Source organism: Populus alba, chromosome 15 (assembly GCF_005239225.2).
Source record: "Populus alba chromosome 15, ASM523922v2, whole genome shotgun sequence".
In the NCBI taxonomy this organism is placed as follows: Eukaryota; Viridiplantae; Streptophyta; class Magnoliopsida; order Malpighiales; family Salicaceae; genus Populus; species Populus alba.
Window position 1 is genome coordinate 16,188,616 of NC_133298.1, and position 27,225 is coordinate 16,215,840.

General features: G+C 33.2%; 4 protein-coding genes across 6 annotated transcripts; 3 read left to right on the plus strand and 1 right to left on the minus strand.

Moving 5' to 3' along the window:
• Nucleotides 1-4,026: 4,026 nt before the first annotated feature.
• Nucleotides 4,027-7,185, plus strand: LOC118057531 (TPD1 protein homolog 1). Its single transcript, XM_035070134.2, has 4 exons — nt 4,027-4,166; nt 4,807-5,146; nt 5,405-5,512; nt 6,438-7,185. Exons 2-4 carry the CDS (start codon nt 5,056-5,058, stop codon nt 6,776-6,778), a joined length of 540 nt encoding a protein of 179 aa, XP_034926025.1. The 5' UTR covers nt 4,027-4,166; nt 4,807-5,055; the 3' UTR covers nt 6,779-7,185.
• Nucleotides 7,186-15,051: 7,866 nt separating this feature from the next.
• LOC118057528 (glutamate-1-semialdehyde 2,1-aminomutase 2, chloroplastic) lies at nt 15,052-17,437 on the plus strand. Its single transcript, XM_035070127.2, has 3 exons — nt 15,052-15,303; nt 15,617-15,790; nt 16,170-17,437. Exons 1-3 carry the CDS (start codon nt 15,106-15,108, stop codon nt 17,235-17,237), a joined length of 1,440 nt encoding a protein of 479 aa, XP_034926018.1. The 5' UTR covers nt 15,052-15,105; the 3' UTR covers nt 17,238-17,437.
• Nucleotides 17,438-17,560: 123 nt separating this feature from the next.
• Nucleotides 17,561-20,884, minus strand: LOC118057530 (membrane-anchored ubiquitin-fold protein 3). Of its 2 annotated transcripts, none has more exons than XM_035070131.2 (4): nt 20,698-20,880; nt 20,389-20,597; nt 19,232-19,402; nt 17,561-17,900 (listed from the first exon to the last, which is right to left on the minus strand). In XM_035070131.2, the coding sequence occupies exons 2-4, from the start codon at nt 20,519-20,521 to the stop codon at nt 17,845-17,847; spliced, it is 360 nt and encodes a 119-aa protein (XP_034926022.1). In that variant the 5' UTR covers nt 20,522-20,597; nt 20,698-20,880; the 3' UTR covers nt 17,561-17,844. The 2 variants fall into 2 exon arrangements, with proteins under 2 accessions (XP_034926022.1, XP_073261136.1); XM_073405035.1 differs by lacking the exon at nt 17,561-17,900 and adding an exon at nt 17,975-18,142 and having other exon boundaries at nt 20,698-20,884.
• Nucleotides 20,885-21,013: 129 nt separating this feature from the next.
• On the plus strand, nt 21,014-27,139 carry LOC118057529 (RNA pseudouridine synthase 7). 2 transcript variants are annotated; one of them, XM_035070128.2, is made up of 12 exons: nt 21,014-21,203; nt 21,304-21,347; nt 21,425-21,502; nt 21,597-21,697; nt 21,878-21,965; nt 22,848-22,926; nt 23,093-23,175; nt 23,314-23,379; nt 23,831-23,887; nt 24,707-24,832; nt 25,951-26,183; nt 26,814-27,139. In XM_035070128.2, exons 1-12 carry the CDS (start codon nt 21,095-21,097, stop codon nt 26,914-26,916), a joined length of 1,167 nt encoding a protein of 388 aa, XP_034926019.1. In that variant the 5' UTR covers nt 21,014-21,094; the 3' UTR covers nt 26,917-27,139. The 2 variants fall into 2 exon arrangements, with proteins under 2 accessions (XP_034926019.1, XP_034926021.1); XM_035070130.2 differs by having other exon boundaries at nt 21,176-21,203; nt 21,871-21,965.
• The last annotated feature ends 86 nt before the right edge of the window (nt 27,140-27,225 follow it).

Here is a 27,225-nt window from a genome sequence, read left to right on the forward strand (position 1 = left end):
CTCCAGCGTCAAGCATTGATTGGTTAGTAGGGGGCTAGTTCGCACTCAGAGAAAAATCATCTGTAGCCAATACACTACCGAAGGCGTCATAGGCTGGATTTGGGTTTTATTGTTTCGATTTTTAATTGGACTTGTAAATCTGAAGTTTTTCCTGGGTAAAATACTGTATGCTTACGTGGTATTTTTTTTTAAATTGCAAGACTCTGAAGAAGATGATTTTTAAATGGACTTGTAAATCAGAAATGATTTTAAAAAATATTTTTTGTGTGTTTTTTTATTGTTTTAATGTAATAGTGTTAAAAATGAATTTTAAAAAATAAGAAAATATTATTAAACATGCCATACATTTCAAGGATCAAGTCAACTTAATCACCAAATTTAGCTAGCTTAATACAATAGATTAGTCTCTTGGCTATAAATGATTGACTTATACAAATAGGCAAGAGAATATGAGACAGAGCTGCTGACGGTGTTGACCTAGGGTCAGGTTCGCCAAATATAATGGGGTGTTTTTTTGGGTCAAATTAGCGTAGTAAACTTAAATTTTTTAAGGAATGATACTTTTTGAAAATAATAGCGGAATGATATGGTTTATAGTTTAATTTGTTGTGTTTTAGAAACATGACATCAACTAAATATCACGCATATAAAATGTAATATCAAGGAGGAATTTTTTTTTTTTTTTTTATAACCCGGGATGTCTGGGCCGGCTTAAGTGCACCACAACTAATTCCCGGGATTTATTGAAATCTTGCAAGTTCAATAAGCATGGAAGGCATCGCGAGAATGATAGGGGTGTACAATAAGATTCAAATCCATGTACAATGAAAGAGAACAAGTCTCTTTCACTACTGAGCGACAACCCCTTGTATTTCAAGGAGGATTTCTTTGATTTTATAAGTAAATGTGGAATTATGTTGGATGGTTTCTGGTTGGGGAATAACATTCTTAAAATTTGAAAAATGTTACAGTTTTAGTTCTAAAATTTTGATTTTTTTTATTATCCCCTTCAAGTTTAAAGTTTATTTTATAGGAAATTCATGGTTTGCACCTTCAAAAATCAGTTATTTTCTTTTTGACCCTCCAGCCCTAAATATTTGTCCCGGCCTTGTTTATGAGAGATGGTATATAAGGGGTTTCGAGATTGAGTTTAGAAATATTTAACCACGTCAAATCTTGTGGGATTTTGTAGTTTGAGATTGTTATAATAGTTGCTTTTTAAAATATAATTTACTTGAAAATATTTTAAAATAATATTTTTTAAAACAAAATTATTTTTGATATAATTACATCAAAATAATTTAAAAATACTTGAAAATTAATTTAAAATAAAAAAAATAAAATTTTAAAAAACTCCATTTAAAACCCCCTTAACCTCCCTTTCTCCTTGAAGTAGGTTTTCATGCTAATTCTTCCGTGCCCAACAAATGGGCGTTGAAAAACTCCATTTGAATCTTTATTATTTGTTGAATTAAATATTATATTGAGTTTCAAATAGCTTATTTAAAACTCAAATCTGAGCTGTTTGTTTTTTATACCATTGTTTTCAGCCCATGTAGCTTCAGAATCATGCCTTTCCATTTCTCTTCTAAAATTCAACTCCCCTCCTTTGTTTTCAGAATAGAGGACTCTCGTCAATGGTTTTCACTGTAAAAAAATATAAATTACTGTAATACAATTCGTGAGTTGTTCCATGCGGATAAATATAGAAGGATATACTCAAATATTTTTTCATAAAATAATTAATAATTAGATGATGCGGGGGATAGCATATGGTGGATCGACCAATAATAATAATAATAATAATAATTAATTGGTTGATTATGGGATAAATTATTGGAAAATGATTTAAAAAAGAATTACTGGATTAATTATAAAATTCAAACCTATAATCTCAACATTAAAATTAAAATTTAATTACCAAGACTACTTATTGGGCTTAAAAAACAAGATCCCTCGTAAAGCAAACACGTAGCGGATGTCATGGTTTATATTTAACATGATATGCTGATATGTAACCTTTTTTCCGATGCTTTGGAAGTAGCTTCCTCTGGTCACCATCGATGAATACCCAAAAGCAAAGCATGATTTCATGATCCGAATTATCAACTAGTTTAATTTTAAAATTAATTTATATAAAAGTTGATTTAATATAATTTAGTTGATTTAATAATATTTGATTTTTTAAAAAAATTAAAATGATATATATATATATATATATATATATATATATTTAATATTAAGATAACAATAAATTAAATCAATTTAGATGTTATAATTTAACTTGTAAAACTGTGATCTAAATCATAGATTCTATGATTTTAAAATTTTTGTTTGTTTTAACTATTTTTAATAAATTATTTTTTATTTAATAAAATATTAAAATATAAAATTAAAACAAAAGAATTGAAAGGGTATAATTTTTTTTAAAAAAAAGTTTGTAAGTTAGTAGAGCAAGTAACGGTAGCAAATCATCTTTTACTTTTGAGGATCCAACTTGGTTATAAAGTGGGTTTGCTCTCCGAGTTATCTTTCAGATTTCAAATCTCAACCGCCTATTGTAAAAAAAACAATTTTTATTAAAATATTTATTTTCATTTTTTTAAAATTAAATACTTAAAAGTAGTTTTGAAAACATCATTAGTGTAACAAAAACCAACTGTACTGCAATTCCTTACTCTCCTTGCTCGAGCAATACCCTAACTTACAACCAATAAATTCCCCAATATGAAACCAAAACGGCAACCGCAAATCAGCTGTCGTAAAAATAATGGATCACCAGTTATAAGATAACATGGGTTATTTTTATATTTTAAAAATATATTTTTAATGTTTTTATATTATTTTAATGTGTTAATGTTAAAAATATATTTTTTTTATTTTAATATATTTTCAAATAAAAAATATTTTTAAAAATTAATCATACGATTACTCCTAAACACCTTTTTATATTCTTTTAATTGTTTAGCAAATTAAATTGTCTTTTATGATGGTTGTTAAATTTATAGATAAAATTGAAAATTAACAAGTTAGATTTTTTTATTTTTCATGTTCTATCCATTGTTTTTAAAATAAAAATTTTAAATATTTATATTTATTCATCAAGTTACAAGTATCCAAATATTTATTGTACAACCACTACTTATTATTCAACAAAATAATATATACAAGTTTCAAGTATCCAAATATTATTTTAAAGTATAAAAAACATTTATTATAATCCTCCAAACTAAAAGAAGAAGAAGCTAATTTGTATCAGTATATTCTTCTCGACGCCTGCGCTGGAACACCTCCGCGAAGTCACCATCAAAGAATACCCACAAAAATACAAGTCCCACATCGTTTGAGCTTCATTTACTGTCAGCAAGTCAAGAACCTCCGTGAGCATCCAAGAAAGCAACCAAAATAAAAAGTTTCCGTTCGGCTGTTCATCCTTTTCAGGAGACATGCTTTTGCAGATGTCGAAAGAATATGCGACTTCCTGATTTATACTTGAGAAGAGCCAAGTTTCGGATATTCTCGAGGGTTTATTATAAAATATATGGTTTTCTGGGTATCGATTTTATTTGTTTTTTGCAATATCATTTTTGTTTTGCGTTGATATGCTCATAAAAATATAAAAATCAAAGTAATTCGATTCAGCTCGAAATGAACATGAACCGGCTTGAGCCGAGGCGGGCATTGTTGACAGTGGAATGAACAGGGCAAGGAACCCAGAGCTCGGAATCATGATTAGATTCTTGTAACTGTCAACCCACACGAGCGATGTTGTTTGTCTCTTCCCTCTCACCCCTTGCTTAATTTAATATCCGTCGTCGTCGTCGTCGTTATCAATATCCATCCGCCTTAAGTAACACAACCACGTGCACATTTTAACCCCGGTTAAAAAACCAACCATTCACAGTCAAAACTCCCCCGTTCACTCCACGCTTTAACCCTGACCCTAGTTAACCATTAATCAATCATTAAAAAAAAACAGAGCTACAGATACACACAGCATTTGCTCTCTCTCTCTCGACTCAAAAACCGAGCCTTCACACCAAACCCTAATCTATCTCTCCCTCTCTCTGTCATCAACAAAACGCACGCGTTTCGGTGTTGATTGTTCTGCATGGATCTCTCTCGGGGGTGAAGAAGGAAGAATCAGTGAACGCTCCGTAACCTGAGTACGTATGCTGTACACATACACACCATTTGTATGGATGTACGTAATTGTATACGGTGTATTTAAAGAGTATGAGGTATAAATGCAGTGTCTAGAGGAGGATTCTGATGTTTTGTCATTTCTGGCTTTAACGATCCTCTCTCTCTCTGTCTCTGCAATTTTTGTCTCTTAAACCTCTCTCTCTCTCTGTGTTTTGTCTACACTGTTATAGCGCAGTAATTTCCGCTGTTTCTAGCAGTAGCTGTCATTGCTTTGTTTTTTTTTTTTTTTTGCAAATAAAGTTTTCCTGGAAAATACATGTTTTCCTTTTCTATCACAACCAAACACCTTTCTCTTCCTTCAACAACTTCCTCCTTCGAAAACCCTTGCTATTTTGCTCTTCCTCCTTTTTCATGCTTTGTTTCCAGCTCTGCTGCAAATCGCCGTAGTTTAGTCTTGTTTTGAAAAGCATCTTCTCCCTCCCTCGTGAGACAGCGACCTAGACAGGTTTTATAGGTAGTAGTCGTAGTCGTCTTAGCTGTTTTGAAAGTCAAATCTCAACCATTTGTTTCTTTTATAATCTGACGGTTGTTTTGATGTGAAATACACATACACACACGACGACTAATGAATAGTAACATCTCCCTCGTTCTTTGATGCAGATTTCAGAGAAAGACAGCGAGAGAGAGAGAAACATCTTATCAAAAACCAAAGCTATCTCCGAGCCAGACTCCCTCGTTTTGTTTTCACTGGGTTTCGAGCTGTTATTATCACTAGTCAGTCTATCTTATAGTCTTTGACTTTTTGGAGACGCCTTTTCTTTCGAGAGTTTCAAGAAGAGGAAGAAGAGAAGAGAAGCTTTTGGTTCCTTTTTGGTTTTTTGAGTCTCAATTAGTTTTTCTTCTTCGACGATGACAACTGTGGTTTCGAAGACAATCGGCGTCGTTTTGGTGATGATCTTCTTGCTCGCTATACTACTATCCACGTTTTCATTTTCCTCTGGTTCGTCCCTGATTTTTTATTTACTTTTATGGATTCCGACGAAAACGAATGATTTATTTTTATTTTTTAAATTATTGTCGTGGTCGGTTCTGCTTTGGTTTTAATATGCTTTAGTGGATTGGGGACCTCTCCTTCTGGGACATCAGGGGTTCTCTATGTTTGTTCCATTTGTTTTCTTTTTTATAAAATCCAAAATACCTGATCGATCTTATCTGTTTTCATTCTTCTAATTGATCAATTGTTTTTAACAATTTCCAGGTTTGGCTAAAGATGAAGGTGGATTCATGGGTTCGTCGAGTCACGTATTTCTTCACGAGGGAGGGAACTACACGGTCCCTGCCCTACATCGCAAGCTCCTTGTTCGCTGTAAGGTTTCATATTTTGTGATTTTTCTTTTTCATTTCAAAAAATAAAAATTTAGTGGTTTTTTATTTTTATTAATATTTTCGAAATGAAATAAATGGGGATCAAAAGAATTGTGGGTGGGTTTTTGATTGTTTTGAGCGTAGGTTGATTGTTGTGAGGGGCCGGTCCTGAAAACTATCAGTCTTCGACACTCCATTTGTTTACAAGTGAAACAACTTTTATTTATTTTTCTAGCACGTAATTATCGTCGTCTCATTATTCAGATGTGCGTACGATATATTTGTCAGAGGGGCACGTCTGTGTTTTTTTTTTTTTGTTGCGTCTCATGCTAACGTGCACCGCTGGCAAACTGTGGTCCCCTGCTCTCCGCCCTTCTTCAACAATTGGGTTCTTGAGAGTATCTTCTTGATGGAATTTAGAATCCCTTCGTGTTTCTGACACCTTTTATTAGTCTTTTTTTTTAAAAGTTTGCGATCAGTGCCTTGGCAAATTGTTTTGGGACATGCCAGTTGGGATTGATCTTGCATGGTTAAACTATTTTATGTTTATTACGAAGAGAGTGAGCCAAAAGATTTGATCGGGTTTTCGATTTCAATGAAAGTGGATGTACATGGGGAAGGGAAACGTTGAACTTTGAATAGAGGAGGCATCATGCACCCCTACCCTAATCTAGCCTTTTGAGTTAATTTTGTCTGTTCCTTTTTCCTATATAATTCCTGTGATTCACCTCCAAAAAGTATTTTTTGTCTGCTGACGATTCCCTTATTGGTGGGTCAGCTGGTTGTGTTCACATTACGTTTCAACGAGGCTGCCAAGTGTGCGAGCACCTTTAAATATATATAAAAAGAGAACATAGCTTTCACTATCATGGAATTTAATAAAAAAACTAACTTTTTTTTTCCTTTTTTGCATCTGCTTTACGCAGCAATGGCAATGGAGGAGCCTAACAGGATAGGAGAAAAGTGTACCAGCGCTGATATAGTGGTAAGTCAGGGACCCACAGCCCCTCTTTCCAGTGGCATACCTACGTACACTGTTCAGATCATGAACATGTGTGCCACCGGCTGTGACATCTCCGGAATTCACCTCAACTGTGGCTGGTTCAGCTCTGTTCGCCTCATCGACCCCAAGATATTCAAGCGCCTTCGCTACAATGACTGCCTTGTTAACGACGGAAAGCCTTTGGTAACCGGCGGCACTCTCACCTTTGAATATGCCAACACATTCTCTTACCCTCTGGGAGTCTCTTCTATAGTTTGTCATTGAAGAACATACGAAGACCAAAAGGTAGTACGTATCTCTAACAATAACAAGCAGCATTATCATTTAGCACCCACAACGGGATTTTGGTCAAGCACTCACTGCCCTTAGGGAGGCCGTTGTGTATTTTGTGGGTCTTTAATCCACTTGGCTGGATGGACATTTTTTGGGGATATTGGATAGTTTGATCAGAGGTTTAGGATACGGTATAGAGAGTGAAAGAGGGCCAAGCAATTGGAGGTGATTTTGATTTTTTGTTTTGGGGTGACCTATCTGTATATAGTTTATATACTAGCTAGTTAGTATATTGTAGTTGATATTGGATGGTGAGACATGCCAAGATTTGGAAGTGTGATTAGAGAATGTTTTGTCTTGTTCGTTCGTTATGGATAGATAAATGGTTTCGGCTGGCTCATGTGCTGCATCTGTTTTACTCTTGTTTTTTGATATAATATCATCACTGCAAGCACACTGGCATGTTTTATCTTCTGTGGATCTGCGTAGTGTGTATTCTTTAAGCAAGTTACAGTAAGATATTAATGCATCTTTTTAGGTCCTGGATTTTATGAGTACGAGTCTTCTCATGTTATTAAAAGTAAAGTTTATACAGTTGTTAATTTTAAAATTAAAGCTGAGTTTGAGTTTTTTCAGGTTATTAAAAATTTCCACATGGTTGTGAACTTTAAAACTCTTGAAATTAGTTGAAAAATTCATAGTTACCCTGAATATATTAATTAAAAAAAAAATCTCATGATTAATTCCGCAACCTCTCTTGGGTTTTGGAGGATGCTAAGGAGTACTGTGTGTAGAGATGGTTAAATTTTTAGGGTTTTTTTTTTTTTATTTAGAAAAATATTAAAATAATATTTTTTAATTATTTACAAGTTATTTTTTATATGAGCATATCTTTTTAAAATGTTGAAAAAATATTAAAAAATTAGTTTAAATTGAAATAAAACAATTTATTAAAATTTGAGGAAGATAAGTAGATTACAATTGTCTAAGGTGACCCTTGAAAATTGATAACTCCGGATTTTATTTTTATTTTTATTTTCACGTAGCTGTATCTTAGCTTTTGAGTGTTGGATGTAAATAGAGGTTATTGTATTTTCAATGATGAGGCAGCAAGCTAGAGTTCTTCGCGTTTCTCATTAGCTTGACAAAGGATTCGAGCAATCAAAGCAAAAGCCAAAAAGGGAAAAAATATGTTGTTGAGTTGAAAGACGACACTGCATTCATTAACCCAGAATATATAGTGCTTGTTTATCAATAGATATGGATTATTGTGAGATGTTATAGCAAAATTATTGTTTTGCTTTAAAGTGGAAAAAAAATAAAAGTCTCGGTGTTGGGAGTAATTCCATCTCTTTCAATCATTAAAAGATTATTGAAGGGTATTTTTGTATTTTTAAAAAATTTAAATAGTAAAATAATTTATTTACCTTTAAAATCAACAAAAATTATAATTGTTGATGAAGGTTATTTTTTTTTTTTTTTCTGTTTCTGTTTCTTAGAATACAGTTGGAAGACATATCTGCTTTTAGAAAAAGACAAAATAAAACATTTGTTTAGTCAACATGTTTTTTAAAAAAAACATTTCTTGACTCATGGTGAAAATATTGGTATTTTTACGTTGGTCAATTTATTTTTTATTCAATAGAGTTACCGACTTGTGCTCATTCCGCACGTGTAATGCCTCTCGATAGCCAAAATTACTTTTTTATTATGTTATTGGACGTATTATAGTGTTTTTTTTTCTGGTGTGGTGTGTGATGGCCAATAATAAATGATTTGTCGTTAATAGTTGTTTTTTTTATTTTCTTCTTTTCTCTTTTGTCCAAAAAAATACATGTTTCTCCTATTTGTTTTTACTGTTTTAATTCCAATTTTTATTCATTTAATTTTTTATTTTTATTCTTGACACTCTTATAAAACATTTGTTTGCTTTCAATTTAGTTCTTTAATTATAATTTATTATATGTTATTTTTTTCAATTTGATCATAATTCTTTTAATCTTTTAATTTTTTTTGGCATTTTTATTAAAGTTTTATTAGGTTTCAATTTCATCTTTCAATCAAAGTTATGTTTTTTTTTTCAATTTGGTCCTCATTCTTTTCATTTATTTTTCATTTTGTTAATGTTATTTTTCTTTTCAATTTAACCCTCAAATTGATATTTTTTTTTGTTGTCGTTTAATTTATTTATTATTTTCATTTTCATCCTTATTTTTTTATTTATAATTTTTAGTTTTAAATTCTTTTGTGTAATTAATTTTTTTCCCGGTCTCATCTTTTGGTGTTTGATTTGTTGGAATTGGACTTCGTGATTTTTTCATTTGTGGTGCTTCTAATCTAATGACCCGGGTCACAAATTTGAAAAGTTAATGCGGTTTGATATCTTTTCTCTCTCTCGTTTTATAGCTCTATATTATTTATTTTTTTAAAAAAAATAGTTTCGTGGTTATTTTAAATTTATAATCTATCATTTTATCCTGATCTTATGACCTAGATCACATGTTTTGTAGGTTTTTTTAATTGATTTTTTTTCTTAATTTGTTTTGTTTGTATTTAATTTTTGAATATATTATTCTGATTTATCTATTTTTTTGTTATATACAGATGAAATTTATTTTTAAAATAACATTTATAATATGTTCGGTTATGCATAATTTAATTTATTTTATTTTATTTTATTCAATGAGTTTCACGTATTTTTCTATTTCTATTATATTTTATTGGTTTTAATAAACAAATTCAAAAACAAAACGAGACAAGTATTTAATTTTGCTTGATCAATTTTCTTGATTTGTATTCTTTTTTTTTTCAGTTATTTATTTATTCATTGTAGATGATTTTTTTTGTTTATTAATATAAATAATTATTAATTTATTTAATCAGAAGCTTAGATAAAATTTTTAATTTAAAATTTAATTTTTTTTAATATAGATAAATCAAAATCGTCTGCGTATCCATATTTTTTTTAAAAAAATTATATGACCCTAGCTAGTGTGTGTACATATCACTGTGTAAAAAACTTTAATTATGCCTTTTATAGCTGTTTGTTAAAAACTTTAACTATGTATTTAATAAAAAAAATACTAGAGAATTAACTAAGTAATTAATTAAAAACACATGTCGCATTAATCTAATGATCCATATGTATATTTGTATCTTAGTTGTAAAATTTGAATAACATGAAAAGCTTAAAACTCTATCTATTTAGGTTTAAATAAGTCTATATTTGAAAAGTAAATAGAAAAATAATTAATTTAATTTGATCTAGTTCACTCGAGTAAAATTTAATAATTTTTTTTTTAAGAATTTTGTTTTTTTGAAGTTAACTTAGAATAAACTACTCAATCCATTTCTCAAATCTTGTTCTGGATTAACCCTCTTGACTCATGACTCGGGTTGATCTTGAGATGGATTTTAAGATTATGATTTGATATTTTTTTTCTTATCATGGTTTCTTAAGATTTAACATTATTCATTTTTTTTAACTGGCGTCTATTATTGCTCTTCGTAGTATCTCTTTTGATTTTTTAAATATTATTATCCCTTGAATTCATAAGAAAATTGTAAATTAATTTTATTTTGCAGCTTCAAATACACAATTAACTAGCTGTTGTATTCCTCGGGTTTTACTTGCAAGTGAAAATGTTCATGGTTTTGTGATGAGAACCGGAAACAATCCATGTAATACGACTGCTTTTGATTCAAAATGAAAATAAAATAAACCAGGTATTTGATAGCTGGGAATTTCGGCAATTCTAAATTCTCATGCTTTATGAATGTCGAAAAAACCCAATTGGATTTGTGCTTTCTTCGTGGATAATAACTTGCTGGATGGGGGTGTTAACTGTAAAAAACATTTTGATGCTAAAGTCAATTTAAATTTTTTTATGTAGATATTATGTAAACATTATACAAAAAGAGAGTGCAAATGTTTTTCTTCCTAATTGAGATAAAAATCTCATTTCTCATACTAAAACATAGAATACGTAGTTGAAACAATATGAAGATATCTATATAAAAAAAATAAAAATACACGAGCTGCTCAAGGTGGCAATTCTATTTTTTATGTATATTTTTTATTTTTTTATTGTAGGTATTAATATAATCAAAATACACTAAAAACATGCTTGTTTTTGAGGTAGATTTTGTGGTTGTGATTTTTAAAAAATAAGTTTTAAAAAAATATAGTTAGCTAAGGTTAGTTGAATTTAAATATATGTTTGGTAAAAATTATGACAGGAGTTTATGTGCAGCAAAAAATACATATAAAAATGTTTGGTGATTGTGGTTGTTTTTTAAAATGTTTTTTTTACTTGAAAATAAATTAAAATAATATTTTTTTATTTTTAAAAAATTATTTTCGATGTCAGTGCATTAAAATGATCTAAAAACACTAAAAAAATATTAATTTAAAATAAAAAAAATAAAAAAATAATTTAATTTTTTTAAAAAACGCTTTTAAAACACAAAAATAAATAGTATTTTATAAAATTTAATTAAAAAAACATATAAAAATTGTTTTATAAAAACTACATTTTAAATTTAATTTTTTAATAAATCCTACAATACAAAACACAGTTTTTACAATCATTAAATACTTTACTGTATTTTTTACATCACAAACGCCACACATCTCCAAAACAAACGCAGCCATGTAGGCTAGAGAGAGGAGAGAGATGATTTTATTTTTTTATTGTTACTTTTTAAGCATCGTGCTGCCTGCCTAATTAGGATTTTAGATAAATAATTAGCACTCGGCAGCGGTACTTGTCAATTGTGGGAGTCAAGTTCAACTCTCTCTCTCTCTGTGTATCAACAATGGGTGTAGCCGTCGACACGCAGGCGCGCCTGCCCTCTTCGGTGATCATGTGCTAGTGGTGGATTAAACAAACTATTTCTATTAATTAATAATAATAAAAATTACACTTATACTTAATAACATAGCTTCTTTCATTTTCTTGGTTCAAGCTAAGAACTAATGTCAATGGGGGCACCCAACACAAACACGCTCCATCGCTCTTTCTTGTTTGTTGTCTAAACTACAAAGCTAAGGTTCAAAAATAATGAAACGACTGCTCTCTTTCGTTGGGCTCCACCAGGAATTAAAAAGGGATTTTCAAGTTCATCTTAATTAGCGTATGAAACTCTACAACAAATTAACAGAAAAAAATATAAATATTGAAGTGTACTTTTAATGTTCTATCATTGATCAAAGGTCTGTTTGTTTGGAGGTAAGCATCAGTTGGTTTTATTTGGTTGCCATCAAGAAATCTAATCCAACCAATTTATTTGAAACAAATTGAACCAAACAACTAGTTCAAACCGACAAGTTTGGTTCAGGTTTTTATTTAAAAAACCAAATTGATATAGGCTTGTGCATACCTCAATTAATTATACGGATCCTGAAGTTAACAACAATGTAGATCTTCAATGGTTTTTGGTATGGAACTTGAATTGACGACCTTTAAAGAGTAAATTCAGGGTTTGACCAGTTAAGCAACACCCTTTAGAATTAATTTGGATTTTTTTTATAGGCTTTGATGCAGCGGGCAAGAACATTTTTAGTTTTTAATTAGATAAAAAAACAGTTTGTTTTGGTTGGTTTTTTTCTACTTAAATTTAAATTTAAAATTAAATCAAATCAAACCAATCTAATTTTTTTTTAAAAAAATTCTAATCTATTTTCCAGTTTAATATTTTAAGTCAGTTTTTTAAAATTACTTTCATATAAAGTTTTTCAACTAATTCGATTGTTATATTATTTTACAGTTGTATTTTTAGAAATTTGGCGCATTACAACGGCCGTACAGAGGCGGATTCTCTTCCGGGGCAAGGTGGTCAGGTTAACTGTTGCAACAGCCGTTTTGGAGGGCAACACTCTCGCAAGGCAGTACTATGCACCTTCCCACCCACAAGGCAGCTCGTACACTTTGCAGTCTAGCCACCTAACCACCTAAAGAAGTACATAAGCACGAAACCATTACCTCGGAAACACATGATGGATTCCACTACACATAACAGAAGAAGAACCTGTTCAGAAACATAATTTAATGAGAGTTGTCCGGATGAGCAAGCGGCTAGAACATCATTAAGTGTCCATGATTAACTAAGCTGTTCTTCAATGACCTAATTACATGTTGTTAATGTCTTTAGAATTAGATTTAACGTCAAAAATATAAAACAACCAGGGGGGTCATAGCTAGTTAAATGCTTTTTAACACCAGATTAGGCTAATCCTAGAGAATGCAATGTCCATACAATGCTGTGCTTATTGATCGAACACAGAGGAGGCTACTTGTACTTCACACAAGTTTATCAAATTATTTAGATTGCATTTGATTACTGATGTGGGATAAAATAGATGGAAACAATGAACATAAATGTGTGTTTGATTAAAAATATAAAAATATGGTTTTTAACAAGTAAGGTCGAGTAAACTTTATCTTTAGGTTTTTTCAAATTTGAACCAGTGAATGTTTCAAGTTGATCTATTTTAAGTCAACTCATCAAGTCAATTCTGATTTTATAATTAAAGTTATTATAATATTATTAATTTCAATATCTAAAGTAAAAAAATAATATTTATTTTTTAAAAACAATATATAAGTTTGATAATAATATATATTATAGATAAAATTGAATTTTTTTTTTAAATAATACTTCAGTACTATAGCACAAAATAATACTTCTTAGTTATCAAGTTGTTCTAGGGCAAGAAATGTTCACTTTCAATTTACACACTTGAGTTCTTCAAGGCCATGGCACCAGGGGCATGATCATGGCTGATGTGGGTATATGAGATGGCTTCCCATATCTTGTCTTCTATAGCACAAAACCAGCTCTCTCTTTGTTTCTTTTCGAGTAGTGGTGAAAGGAAAACATAATGTTGGGAAAAGAAACGTTCATGAATATTCTAATAAAGCATTAATGCAAATTCAGTATCAAAATTTTTATGATATATATTTTTTAATTTAATCATTTTATAACCTAATTAGAAAGGTATATATTGAAATTATGATTAAATTACCAAATTAAAGAAAAAAAACTAAAATGTAAAAAATTGAGAAAATATGTCTAATGCTAAATTCTAGATAATTTTTGTTTTATTTCTAAAGTTTATTTTATTAATTTTTTAGTCATGACTTTTTTTTAAAAAAGAGAAAGTGCTTTGTTTCACAAATTTTCAATAATGAAACTCATTATTTTTTGTGTCAACGAGTCCGACGGTGGTGAGTTTTTTTATACAAACATGCATAAAAAGAGATCAAGTTTTTTATTTTTATTTTCTTGATTTAATTTATTTTCATTTATTTGGTTGATTTTGAGTTTTTTGAGGTTGGTAAATAATTCAAGGAAGTTTTTATGTTGTTTATTATCTATTTTTGAATGAAAATATGTTGAAAAATAAATTTTCAGCCCAAAACACTCTAATTGATCCCGTCTTAATATTTTTTTTGAAAAAATTATTGTTTTGAAATGTTTTTTTAACACCAAACCTTGTTTTTATTAATTGTTTGGGCTGCCTTTTAACCTAATAAATCAACTAAATTAAATAAATATACATAATTTAATTTAAAATTTAAGTTAAGATAAAAAGTCAATCTAGAAATATCAAAGTTTAACCCATTAGATTTGATTTAATAATCAAACAGTTCTTTACGCCCAAGAGATTCACTTCATTCCTAAAAATTCAGCGCCCTCAGTTTCTTTTCCCCTTTCAGCGATTTCAACACCAAATTATTAGAGGGTAAACTGGATTTCACTAATGATTTATTTTTTATATATAACTTGAAATCAAGCACGGGTTAAAGTTCAAGCCTCGAGTTTTCTAAGTAACCCGCTAAACCGAACCTTACCGGCTTAATAAACTTGAAGCATGCACCTAAGTAAACACTTTTTTTTCGAAAAAGGGCAAAGCCTCCACAAAATTAGTGATTTTTAATAAATCAAACTCGATGCTTTATCTTTCAAATATATTCCCTTTTTAATAAGAAAGATAGAAAGGCATGCAGAACACTCTATCCTCTCTGAAATCATAATTTCTTATGACTGGCGTGTAGCAAGTCATTTGCATGGCGGTAGCACAGAGGTGGGCAAGGCATCGCGAAAGCATTGCTCGTAATTGTGATGACTGGTGTGTGAGAATTAATTTTAACCATGGTCAGTCAGGAGAAGCTGAATTCAAAAAAAGCAACTGATCCGACCAGGCCCGGCCCATTTTTGGTTTGCCCCGATATAAACCTACAAGTGAAAGAGATCTATTGGCTGCTCTCTCTTACAATATCTTTATCATCATCTTGACCAGACAAGGATTGAGAATGGCTTCTACAATCACAGGTGCTGGTGCTGGTTTAGGACTTTCATGTTCTACAACAAGAAAGTTTACTCAGAAAAGAAATCCTTCATCATCAAGGTTGTCTTTTTGCAGCATTAAAATGGCTGTCTCTGTTGGAGAAGAGAAAAAGAAGAAGAGTTTCACTCTTGAAAAATCTGAAGAAGCTTTCAGCGCTGCTAAGGTAAAAATAAATCACTACCCTTTTGATTTTTCTTCCTTTATAGGTGATGGGTTTTGATTGTAATGTTAATCTGAGGACTCTAGTTTCCAATTTTGACCTCTTAAGGCCAAAAGTTTGTGCTTTTATGAACATGATAAGGGTCTTTGTAGATTTGGGTTTGATTAAGGTGTTGAAATTGATTTATTGTTGGTTTGAGTTTGATTTGAGAGAGAAAAGTGTTGATTTTGGAGAGCTGTAGCTGTAAGTTATCATAAAGTGAAACGTGTTTTGGGATTCTCTGATTTTTGGCTGATGCAAGTGTTATTTTTGGCAGGAAATGATGCCAGGAGGTGTGAATTCACCTGTACGTGCTTTTAAATCTGTTGGTGGACAACCTATCGTGTTTGATTCTGTCAAGGGTTCTCACATGAGGGACATTGATGGAAATGATTACATTGATTATGTTGGTTCTTGGGGGCCTGCTATAATTGGTCATGCAGATGATGAGGTTCTATTCTTCTTCACCGCCATTTGCAATTTCAGTATCTATGAACGTTTGTCTTTCTGTGAGAGTCTTGGTACTCAAGATTGTTCACATTCCGTTTTATTAGAGAAGTGGCACATCGTTAAAAGTAGAGTGTGTGTTAGCCGACATTTGTTTCCTTGAAAATGTAGGAATGAAGGAAAATGGTGATTTCCTTTCTTAATTATCCAGAATTTTTTTTTTCTTTCTCTTGCCTGAATCAATGTAAAATAGCCTGCTCATGGCTGACAGACCATTTCATTGTTTCTTGCTTATCATGGAAAGGCTACTGGATACTGGCTGTGGAATATAGTGTACCCTTTTGGTTTATTTTCCATTCTCGTGGACTAACATTTACCTACAGGTACTTGCAGCCTTGTCTGAAACAATGAAGAAGGGGACCAGCTTTGGTGCCCCTTGTCTTCTAGAGAATGTTTTGGCAGAGATGGTTATCAAAGCAGTTCCAAGCATAGAAATGGTACGATTTGTTAACTCAGGCACAGAAGCATGCATGGGTGTGCTTCGCCTGGCCCGTGCCTACACTGGACGGGAGAAGATTATCAAGTTCGAGGGCTGTTACCATGGCCATGCTGATCCATTCCTTGTCAAAGCAGGTAGTGGTGTTGCAACCCTTGGGCTCCCAGACTCGCCTGGTGTCCCCAAAGCAGCAACCTATGAAACTCTAACAGCCCCCTATAATGACATTGCTGCTGTGGAAAATCTTTTTGAGAACAACAAAGGAGAGATTTGTGGAATAATCCTTGAACCTGTTGTGGGAAATGCTGGTTTCATCCCCCCGAAACCTGAATTTATTAATGCCATTCGCAGGATCACTGAAGAAAATAATGCTCTTCTAATATTTGATGAAGTTATGACTGGATTTCGTTTGGCATACGGTGGAGCTCAGGAGTATTTTGGCATAACTCCTGATTTAACAACACTTGGGAAGATCATTGGTGGTGGTCTGCCAGTTGGTGCATATGGTGGGAGAAGGGAGATTATGGAGATGGTTGCACCTGCAGGGCCAATGTACCAGGCCGGAACCTTGAGTGGGAATCCCTTGGCTATGACTGCAGGGATACACACACTGAAGCGGTTGCAGAAACCAGGAAGTTACGAATACTTGGATAAGATTACCAGTGAACTTGTTCAGGGCATTATTGATGCTGGCAAGAAAACTGGGCATGCAATTTGTGGAGGCTATATACGTGGAATGTTTGGGTTTTTCTTCACGGAAGGGCCTGTTTACAACTTTGCTGATGCAAAGAAAAGTGACACAGCAAAGTTCGCCAGATTTTACCAAGGAATGCTGAGGGAGGGTGTATACTTTGCACCGTCACAATTTGAAGCTGGGTTTACAAGCTTGGCACATACTGCTGAAGATATCCAAAAGACAATAGCAGCAGCTGAAAATGTTCTCCGGCAGATTTAAAGCTTTTGTTCCTGTATCTCGCTGTGTGATTGTTGACGTATCTCACATTTCATGTTCCTCCTCATTTCTATTGCATGGTTGCCCTTTTTTGTAGATGATGAATAGGTAATTGTTTCTAGTCAGCACCATCGAGTATCAGTATTTCTGTAACTTGGCAAGTCGAGTGTATCATTTCTCTTAATAATAACATTTGTCCAACATCTGATGTAGTCATCTTGGATACGTGCAATTTAAATTTAGCAAAATTATCTAATTTGCAGGGCAAAATTTGCCATGTAGTAATTACTGCAAATCCATCCATAAATTGTAAATTTGCATCATCATTAACACAGAAGTATTTCTCTTTGATATATGATAAAAGATTCTTGATTTTACATCAATGGGTGTATACAACTTTCTATTACTGGTACGGATCTTCACCTTTAAAGAACAAACCAAGAAAAAACAGAAGAAAGGAACATGGGAAGAAACACATCACCACCGGACGCTTTTACAAATACACGTGAATATGGCGACAACAAAACACAGGATGCTCAACGAAAACAACTGCTGTACCTAAAGTGTTGGTACCGAGGGTACAATTCCCCAAGTATCTATGTACTTGCCTTCACATTATGGAACATGAGCACGCAATTTGCTTCCGTGAATTATCCAACTTCTTTTCTGTACCAAGAAAGCCACCGAGTATAGTTTAAAATACGAAGCTTTTAAGCAACAATCTTAAAGAGAGAAGGGGCTCGTGCAATAATTCTGAGTCTGCATTAAATAGCCTAAGCGTAGAAGAAAGGACTACAAACAAGGAAATCATGACAATTAAAAAAGAAAATGGGTGTAAGGTTTTGGTGTTGCTAAATTTAACTTAAGAGGATACCACCCAAGGGAAAATTTTAAGTATCACCGGTGTTCTGCAATATCAGAATAGGTCCAAGTCAATATTCAAGGCTGAGAAATGCTTAATGGTTTGGACTTGGAATAAGAAGTTGAGCAAATAAGCAAAAAAATAGTTTCATACAACAGTGCCGCGCCAATGAAAACTTCTTCTTCTTCTTTTTTTTAAAGATCGAGCCTTTAGAAATCTAAACACATGGATGTGATTATTACATATTCCTCGAACAGAGAAAACTTTTAATTTGTCCTCTAAAATTGACAACCAATCAAATTATTTGATGAAGGGCTACTTTTCTTTGTTCATAACTTGATGGAACCCAAAACCAAATTATTCTGACCATTGGAACAAGAAATATGAAGTTATTCAGCAAAATGAGACCCCCCTACAAAGAATGTACAATTGACCTTTTTGGTATAATCCAATTTAGATTTGTCTAACAACAAACTTGGAACATCTAGTTAAAATTAACTGTTATTTCTTGGGGCATATCATATCGCCATTGGTTAGATGGACTCAAAAGAAATTAAACTGGTGGAACTCAAGTCTGCAATGAACTTACTTTGACTTTGGCCCAATTCAATAGTGTGGATGATTATAAATCTGGGTCTTTGCCCTTCATACACAAGACCGCTAAGGAAAAATATGGAGACACACTAGAAGCGCAAGGAGAAAACACACATGCGCACACTGAAACATATGCATGAATAGAAGAAAGAAGTCTGTTTATAAGTTCGAGTAGGATCTATGAAGACAGGTACAAATTAAAGGTACCATTTCAAACTTCTATATCTTCCACATTGATATAACTAGAGTATCTTTAACAGTGATTTTGAAGTCAAGTAACCAGAGGGCAGAAACCTCCAGCAAAACACAAAGACAGTTATCACCATGTGCACATCAGAGTATCTAAAAACAGGGTATCACTGCAGTTAAAATCCCCAAGCTCTCAGCAAGCAAGGGTCACTGCTCTCAGCAATCAGGTGTTGAATCATGTCATTCAAAACCATGGGGGTCCATATATAACCATCAAGCAAATCAAAAACACAATTCAGGAAACAAAGAAAAAAGTTGTTATGCTGGACGGATGATTTAAAATAGAAATTACCTGTTTTGGTTTTTGCTAGAGAGGGCTGTACAACAACATGCATTATGATAACTCCCCCGGCCACTTCCCCAAAAGGTGTTCTGCATTGTCCAACAGTCTTGTTGTTGTCCAAAACCTTACCAGAGCTTATCAGCTTGATTTCATTCACTACCTTGGGAGTTATAGTTTTGCCTAAAATGAAAAAAAAAAATAAATCAGAAAAATGCAACCAAAATAGCACAAAAGAAAATCCCATTGGATGAAAGACATTCCTGTCCTGAAAGTAGATACGTTTTTCAAACAAGAAGAGATCTTTATCTTTCTTAGCTTAGCTGTTAAGATTTCTAAATTTGGAATTGATATATTTGATGACGCTTTCCCTGGAAAAGAAGAAGAATTGGCTGATCAGGTTCACAATGAGAACATCATCCCTTAGGATCTCTTTTGCATTTTAGGAGGCTTGTATTATCTTGTTGACTCCACACATGCTCCCACCCTTACCATCTTAGGTCACATACCCCAGATTGACCTCAATAACTTCAAGTTTACAACACATTCTCCAACTGCAACAGTTCTAGACTGCAACGCAATCGTATGTTCCCGATCCACACCAAACAGGCGAACCTTAATCAAGCAGCAATACAAGCCATAACCAAATACTAACAAAAGTCCAGCGAATTTCCCATGATTCATTTCTGATAATAGCCAAAACAACAAACCCCACAAACAAAACCTCCTACTCTATGAAGTCGAACCATGAAAGCCATGATGACAAACACAGACAACTTCACAACATTAATAACATCTCTAAACCATCAACTTGTGACAACATTATCAGATAGATTAATACTGAAACTTTCCATAGCAGTGATAAGCGTAATTAATTGGGTTTACCCATTTTTCAAGTGAAGGGTAAAAAATTACCATTTCCATCAAACTATTCGAACCTTTCCCAAATAAAACCCAAAGCACCCATTTTGAATTTCCCAAACACGGTCCTAAAAGTTTCCAACCAAAGCAAATTAACCCAATTTTAGAATCAAATAAATCCTCCCAAATTAGGTAAATTCACTAAAAAGAAATCTAAAATCTTTAAAAAATCAGAAATATAAATATTAAAACAAGTAAAAATTAAAATTGAAAGAAATAGTGATAAAAGTGAATAAATAAAATAAAACCTCTGGGCCAATCAGAAACAATTCGCTGCTTGAGCATATCAACAGTAGATGTTGATGATGAGCACCGGAAGGGCCCGATATCTGATCCGTCGTAAAGCCTGAACTTTATATCAACCATATCCTCCTCCGGCATTTCCCCTACCTCCTCCAATCAATTACTACCAAGTGTAAAAAAATCCCCTCTTGATTTCCGAAATCACAAAACACACCTAAGATTCACACACATAATACAAAAAGAAATCAACTAAAAATTAACAGATCTCAAAAAAAGAAGAAGAGAGATTTTACAGAAATTAAAGTAAATCACACCTTTTTTTTTTTTTTTAATTTCGTTGGCTTTCTATTTTTTCTTGAAAAAGATAAAAAAAGAAGTGATTGGATTAGTAGTGAAGAAGGCGCAGTTGGTGTTTTGTTTATTATTTTGTTGGTGAGCTGAAACATAGAAGATGAAGGAAAGCCAAAATCAAATCTCTCTCTGTTTTTGTTTTCTCCATTTCGCAAATTTGCATCAAAACGACGCTGTTTTCACTTTTCTTATTTTCTTTCATTCACAAGACGCGTCGTTTTGGTTTTTAAAATGTTGAGCACCAGACGACGTGTCGTGTTTTTGATAGAAAGATTGTATGGAGCATGGAGCATTTGACGGTACCGTCATGCAAGTAATCCACTCGAGCAAAACCCTAAAAACCCAAATTAATCGAGAGAGATGAAGAGAAAGAGAGGAGAAAACGAAGAAGCAGCTGAGAAGAAGATGGAAATTGTGTGGCAAACACCGGCTAATCCTCCTGAGAAACACGATTACATCTTTCGGGACGGTAATTTTATCAAAATCACACTACAAAAGCAGCTTATTTTGAAGATAGAAACAACAAATGAACTCTGAATTTGTTTTTTTTTTTTGGCGGGAATTCGCAGGGAGGCGCCACGTTAGACCTTACCACTTCGAGTTTATCTCCCATGTCAGTCACTTTAACTCGCGCACTCTCTTCTTTGCCGAGCTTTATAAAACTCTAATTATCGTCATCTCGGTATACAGGTAAAAAACCGGTGGGCGGGGAAGACGATAGTGGATTTATTTGCGGAAGAATTCAAAGGCAGACCCTATGATTATTATGTAATTATCAACTCATTTTTTTTTTTATATTAAATTCCTTTTAATCTTATTTAAAGTTTGGGGATTTTGAGTATTTGTGGAGTAATTAATGTAGGTTAGTGCTGTTAAATGTGGACGGATACAAGTTGATGGAGAGATGGTTCCTGTTTCGTACATTGTTAAATCGTCGCAGAAGATCAGCCATTTCGTGCACAGGTGTGTGCTTTTGCCGTGGTTGATTGCAAGGTTTACTTGGATAGGTTTTAACTTAACTAGAGCTTTTGTTCCCGCATGAGTAAATTTTTAAAATTTGCTCTTGCACAGCTTTTATTTTATTTTTTATTTTTATTTTTTGAAGTTGTATCGAACTTTGAATTGATGTTGCAAAGATTGTAGGCATGAACCGCCGGTGATGGCTTGGGATGTTCCCATTCTTGATAAAGAAGATGATGTCGTAACTGTTTGGAAGCCAGCAACTGTACCTGTGAGTTATCGGTGACTTGGTTTTCCACTTTTCATTGGTGATATCGACATCATTCTATCTGATACTTTGAAGAGAAAAAAAAAGTATCAATGTGCTTATTAATATTTTCTGATTTTGTTGGGTCCTAGGGTATATAATATTTATTCTTATTGTTTATTGTCTTAAAGAATTTTATCAGGTCTTAGAATTTTACTTTTAATTGCTGAGATTAGTTTAGTATGCTGCTTTCTCCTTCTTTCTATCATAATAACATTAGATAATTTTTAATAGGCCTATTTTTCTCCAAAAATGTTAGATTTTTTTAGAGAACTAGATGGTCTATGGCATATTTCCGCATATTTTCATGTGAAATTAGTCCATAAAACTAACCACACCAAGGATCTAATATAACTGTTTGATGATATTTCCTCCATTTTTTTTCCTGTTTCTTAATTGTTATACTATTTCTGGTGTGGAGGCATAAAGGAGAAATTGTTCCTTGCCATGTTTAACAATCAATTATGTTACAATTGTCTTTAAAATGTGACAGAAGAACTGGAGACAATCATGCATAATTATATTTGTCTTTCAATCATGTTTTGGCATCCATTTCTGAGCTTTCTGTTGGTGGAACCAATCACCCTTTGGCAAGTTATGTTTGATTTTTAATTAATGTGTAACAGAGCTAATATTAATTTGTGATACTGGCTTGAGTATTGTCAATAAAATGATTATATCTCATTTGATTTTCATGTTAGCCTGTGCCAGCTAAAAAAAATTGTTCATCTGTGTGTTGTTTGTGATGTGAGAGAGAGTTGAAATTCTCTGCATTACCATCCTCTGATATAGATTAGTCTCTTTTTCTGTGGTGCTAACCATAGATTAATTTCTATTGTTAAATAGGTGCATCCTTGTGGTCAGTATCGCAAGAATACTGTTGTTGGCGTTCTCCAGGCAGAACATGGGTTAGCTCCCTTATTTCGTATCCGAACATGATTTACATTTGAAAGGAAGTATTGTAGCCTTTCCATGAGCTTCTTAAAAGTCTTGAATTGAGAAAACTTAAATATGTTTTCTTTGTACTTCAATCTGTTTTATCTGGTTTTCCATTTTATTTTGGATTGTTTCCCTTGACATGGTCATGCCAGCGGTTCATCGGCTAGACCGGCTTGTTTCAGGACTCCTTATCTTGGCTAGAAATGCTACAAGGGCTGACCTTTTTCGGCAAGAGGTATTTTCCGTACTGTTGTATCCTTATTACAATTATAGGTACCATGCTGCTTTGAATCTGCTGGCATGACATCATATATCTGTACTCGTGTATCTGCTAAGGAATACTCATCTCTCTCTTGTTATCTGATTGTTGCAGATTGAAGCTGGCAAAGTACAGAAACAATATGTTGCAAAGGTCGTTGGGGTATTTCCTGAGGATGAGGTAGTACATGTCTATGGCCCATGATAAGAAACTACATTCTTATTTGATGGTTTTAGCTAATAAGCTCTAGATGATAGTTTAATCTTAGGGTATTTGAAGAAACAAACTATTAGAAAAAAAATGTTAAATAGTATAGTTTTGTTTTGTTTGAAGCAAATAGATTGGAAATTTTTTATGATCTTTTTTGTAAAATAGGTATTTAACATGAGATACAAGTGAGAAAATGACTGATCTGCAATTGTTACGCTACCATCTTCTAAGTAGAGATTTGCCAAACCCAGAATCCATGACATTCAGATGCATATTTATTTATTAAACAGACATACGCGCCCATGCTTATGTCTTCTTGCAACATATTTGATATGCTGCTGAGAATGCTGTTGTCTCTTATTAAAAGTAAGCCTTTTCATGATAACACTTAAGCTTTCTTATGCATTTTTTTTCATTTCAGCAAATTGTTGATGTTAATGTTAATTACAATGCTCGAGAAGGAAGGAGCACTGTAGAGGTGAGGCTTTTTATTTATCTCTTCTATGCTTTAGGGGTGTCACTATTTATATTAGATCCTATGGATTTCTGGTTTCCCTGTCAAGTGAAGGTGTGAATATGCATTTCACGAATTATATTTCCATATGTGCCTGGCATGCTATGGAGTCATTCCTACTTCATTTATTCAGATATTATTTTGAGATTAGAACACATCCCATATTGATGCTTTGCTCATCTTCTGAAGCATCACTTTCTTGAATGGGTACTTTATTTGTGAAGCTGTCATTTACAATTATAGTGGATGCAGGTCACTTTACTTATAACAGTTCATTTCCATCACCCCTAGGAGTTTCTTGGTGTTCTCTGCTCTGAACCTGGGTCATGGTGCTATATTTCTCTTTGCATAGCTCTAAGTTTGAGAGTGCTTGTGTATGATTCTTGGTGCTATATTTTTCATCCATCACTCTTAAACTTTTGTGAGTGGGCCTCCTGTGTCCACTTGTGCCCTGGTGCATGCTCTATGTTTCTTGCTTTTATTGTATTTGCAAAGTGGCAACTCTGATGTTTCTTAGTATAAGCATGCATGGTTATGGTGGGTGTTAGTAATATGGTTATTGGCCATGGGAAATGCTAAGCTGTTGGTTTGTGATGCTATTCTTGTGCTTGATATTTATCAGTGAGATTGCTTGAACCCTAATATTAGTTTTGCTAGATCTATAGCTTTCTTTAGTGTTTGTAACCAAAGCCTCATTTCTTTTCCCACCCTCGTTAACATCAAATATAAGGCAGAGGAAATGCCTATATTGAGTTTGTACGCCCTTTTTTATTGTCTTTACAGGTGGGTAACTCTTGTGATGGTTCTCTCATCAAGGGAAAGACTGCCTGTACAAAGTTTACAAGGATTGGCACTGATGGTATTCACAGCATTGTTTTGTGTAAACCAATCACTGGCCGAACTCATCAAGTAAGAAAATTTTTCTGACCACAGAAGCAATATTGGATATATTATGATCTTCTCCTTGGTTTATAGATGCCTCAGATCTCTGTTGCCCTAACTTTTCTCCTGCTTGGAACATAGATTTCTTACCATTTTTTTTTTTTTTTTTTTGATGTTAGAGATGATTGCTTTTCGTCCTTTATTTGTAACCACCTTCTTTACAAGAAATCTGCACCATACTTTCTAAGAAAACCAAAATATCAACTCTAGCTTAATCAACTAGGTGGGAAGGGTTTTACCCCTGAGATTGTCATTTTGCTAAGAGAAGTTCCAAATCCAGGTTTGAATTTGAAAAGCAAATTAGTTTCCACCAATCCAGTCTACAGGCTATAGACCTTGGGGTTTCCCCTGCACTTGCAGCACCCAAAACAATTTCACTTTCAGAAACCATGAAACAAAATCTCCTTTTCATTTGATATGAAATATAGGATAGAGGCTTCCAAATGAACCTTTCTATATGCACAAGATCTTCGAACTAGCAGGACTCCTGGAGACTATCTCTGTCTAATAATTTTTCAAACCACGGACTATGCAGAGGTGGATCATGCATATGTGCATCCAACACATCTTGAGGGGAATGCCAAGTAAACCTATAGAAAGTAGATGTATAGTCTCAAATGGTATCACAAGTCACAAGCTTAGGGCTTTGCTTCTAAGCTTTAGTCAAAGAACAATCCCGGGTACACAGGCATTCCAAAAGCTCCAATTAATTAACAAATAAGGCTGAACCAAGCCACCAGAATGAACCATGTTGAACAAAAGTGAACTAGGTTCATCTCACAACAGAGGCTAGATTCCATGGTACTCAAACCTTTAATGGCATAGCCTGCTCCTTCTTTGCATAGAACTTAGCTCAAACTGGTTTAATCACTTGCCAGTTTCCCTTTTTGCCCGCCATAGATGCATTTGCTTATGTTTTTGTAATAGCCCAGGTACCCTATTTGGAACAGCAAGCATGCTGTAAATTACTTTTATGCAATCTAATCTGCTTTCTTTACTGTTTAAGCCTTATGTCTGTACTGCATTCACCATAATTTAGGAAGTTTCTCAATCCTTTAATTACATGGTGACTCTGTCTCTTGTAGATCCGTGTCCATTTGCAATACACAGGCCATCCTATAGCCAATGACATTCTTTATCTATCCGAAAATGTTACTAATCGATCTAGTGAAGGAGTGAATGCTGATAGAGCTGCTCACAGTCCAAACAATTGTCTTGTGCCTGAAAATAACAGTTCTGATAATTATGAAGACAGTACCAAAGAAGATTTTGACATTGATCCTATGTGCACAAACTGTCCAAATTTGGTTCCAAAAGGGTAAGATACTTTTTTTTATCATGATGATGTGCTTGTTAAATGCTATTAGATTGTACAGAACCTTTTTTTTTTTTTAATGTTGTTGGCTATGTTTTCTGATTTATTTGCTTACAATCACACTATTCAATGCTATAAAGCATATTATGTATTAGGGCCACATAGTAAGAAAGTGATACAAGAACTGATTTAAGGGTATTTATTTATGGTTTACAAACGAAAGTTCAACAGTGTGTGCCCAGGCATGTGATAGCTCCCTGAACTGGTATTCTTTTGCTGCATAGAAATCTCAATGACTTGAAATCCATTAAAAATCATTTGAAATTTCAAGTTTTGTTGCTGCCAAATTATAGGACATCGTTTTTTCTTCAACTGGTTGTCTACCCCCTCACTCCAATATCGGCAATTCTTTATTGAGAAGCTTCTTCTTCTTCCTTTTTTTTTTCCTATGGGGGAAAACTTGCATGTTTTCAGAAACTTCCTAGCTCACCTGGTGTCAATTAAGATGAATGTTTAAACAGTCACTCGTAGCTGAACTGGCCTTCCAGAAACCATTTTTGCATCTCTTTACTAGGTGTATTGTAAATCTGTGATTAGCTGGGGGTCATGTGAGCTTTATTTTACTGTTTGCAGATATGGTGGTCATGAAGAGGGTTTATGGCTGCATTGTGTGCAATATTCTGGGTCTGGATGGGTTTATCAATGTCCATATCCAGACTGGGCGGTTCTCACCTAGTAAATCTTGGTCTTTACTTTTCCTTTCCCTTTTCTTCTTCTTCTTCTTCTTTGTTTTTTTTTTTTTTTGTTTTTTTTTTGTAATCTACGTTAATTTTTAAATATTCATTGAGAAAAAAAATGTATTTTCACAAACAGGATTTTGACAAGGTTTCACTGTGGTTACTGATGAAAAGATCATGCATCTTTCTTAATGATAATCGTGTGTACAAAAATTCCCGTTTTTCCGTTACAGAATTGACTTCAATGTTTCCTTCCACCGAAATCCCTTTTTTTGGTAGAATGCATGAAAAATAAATGGAAGAAAATT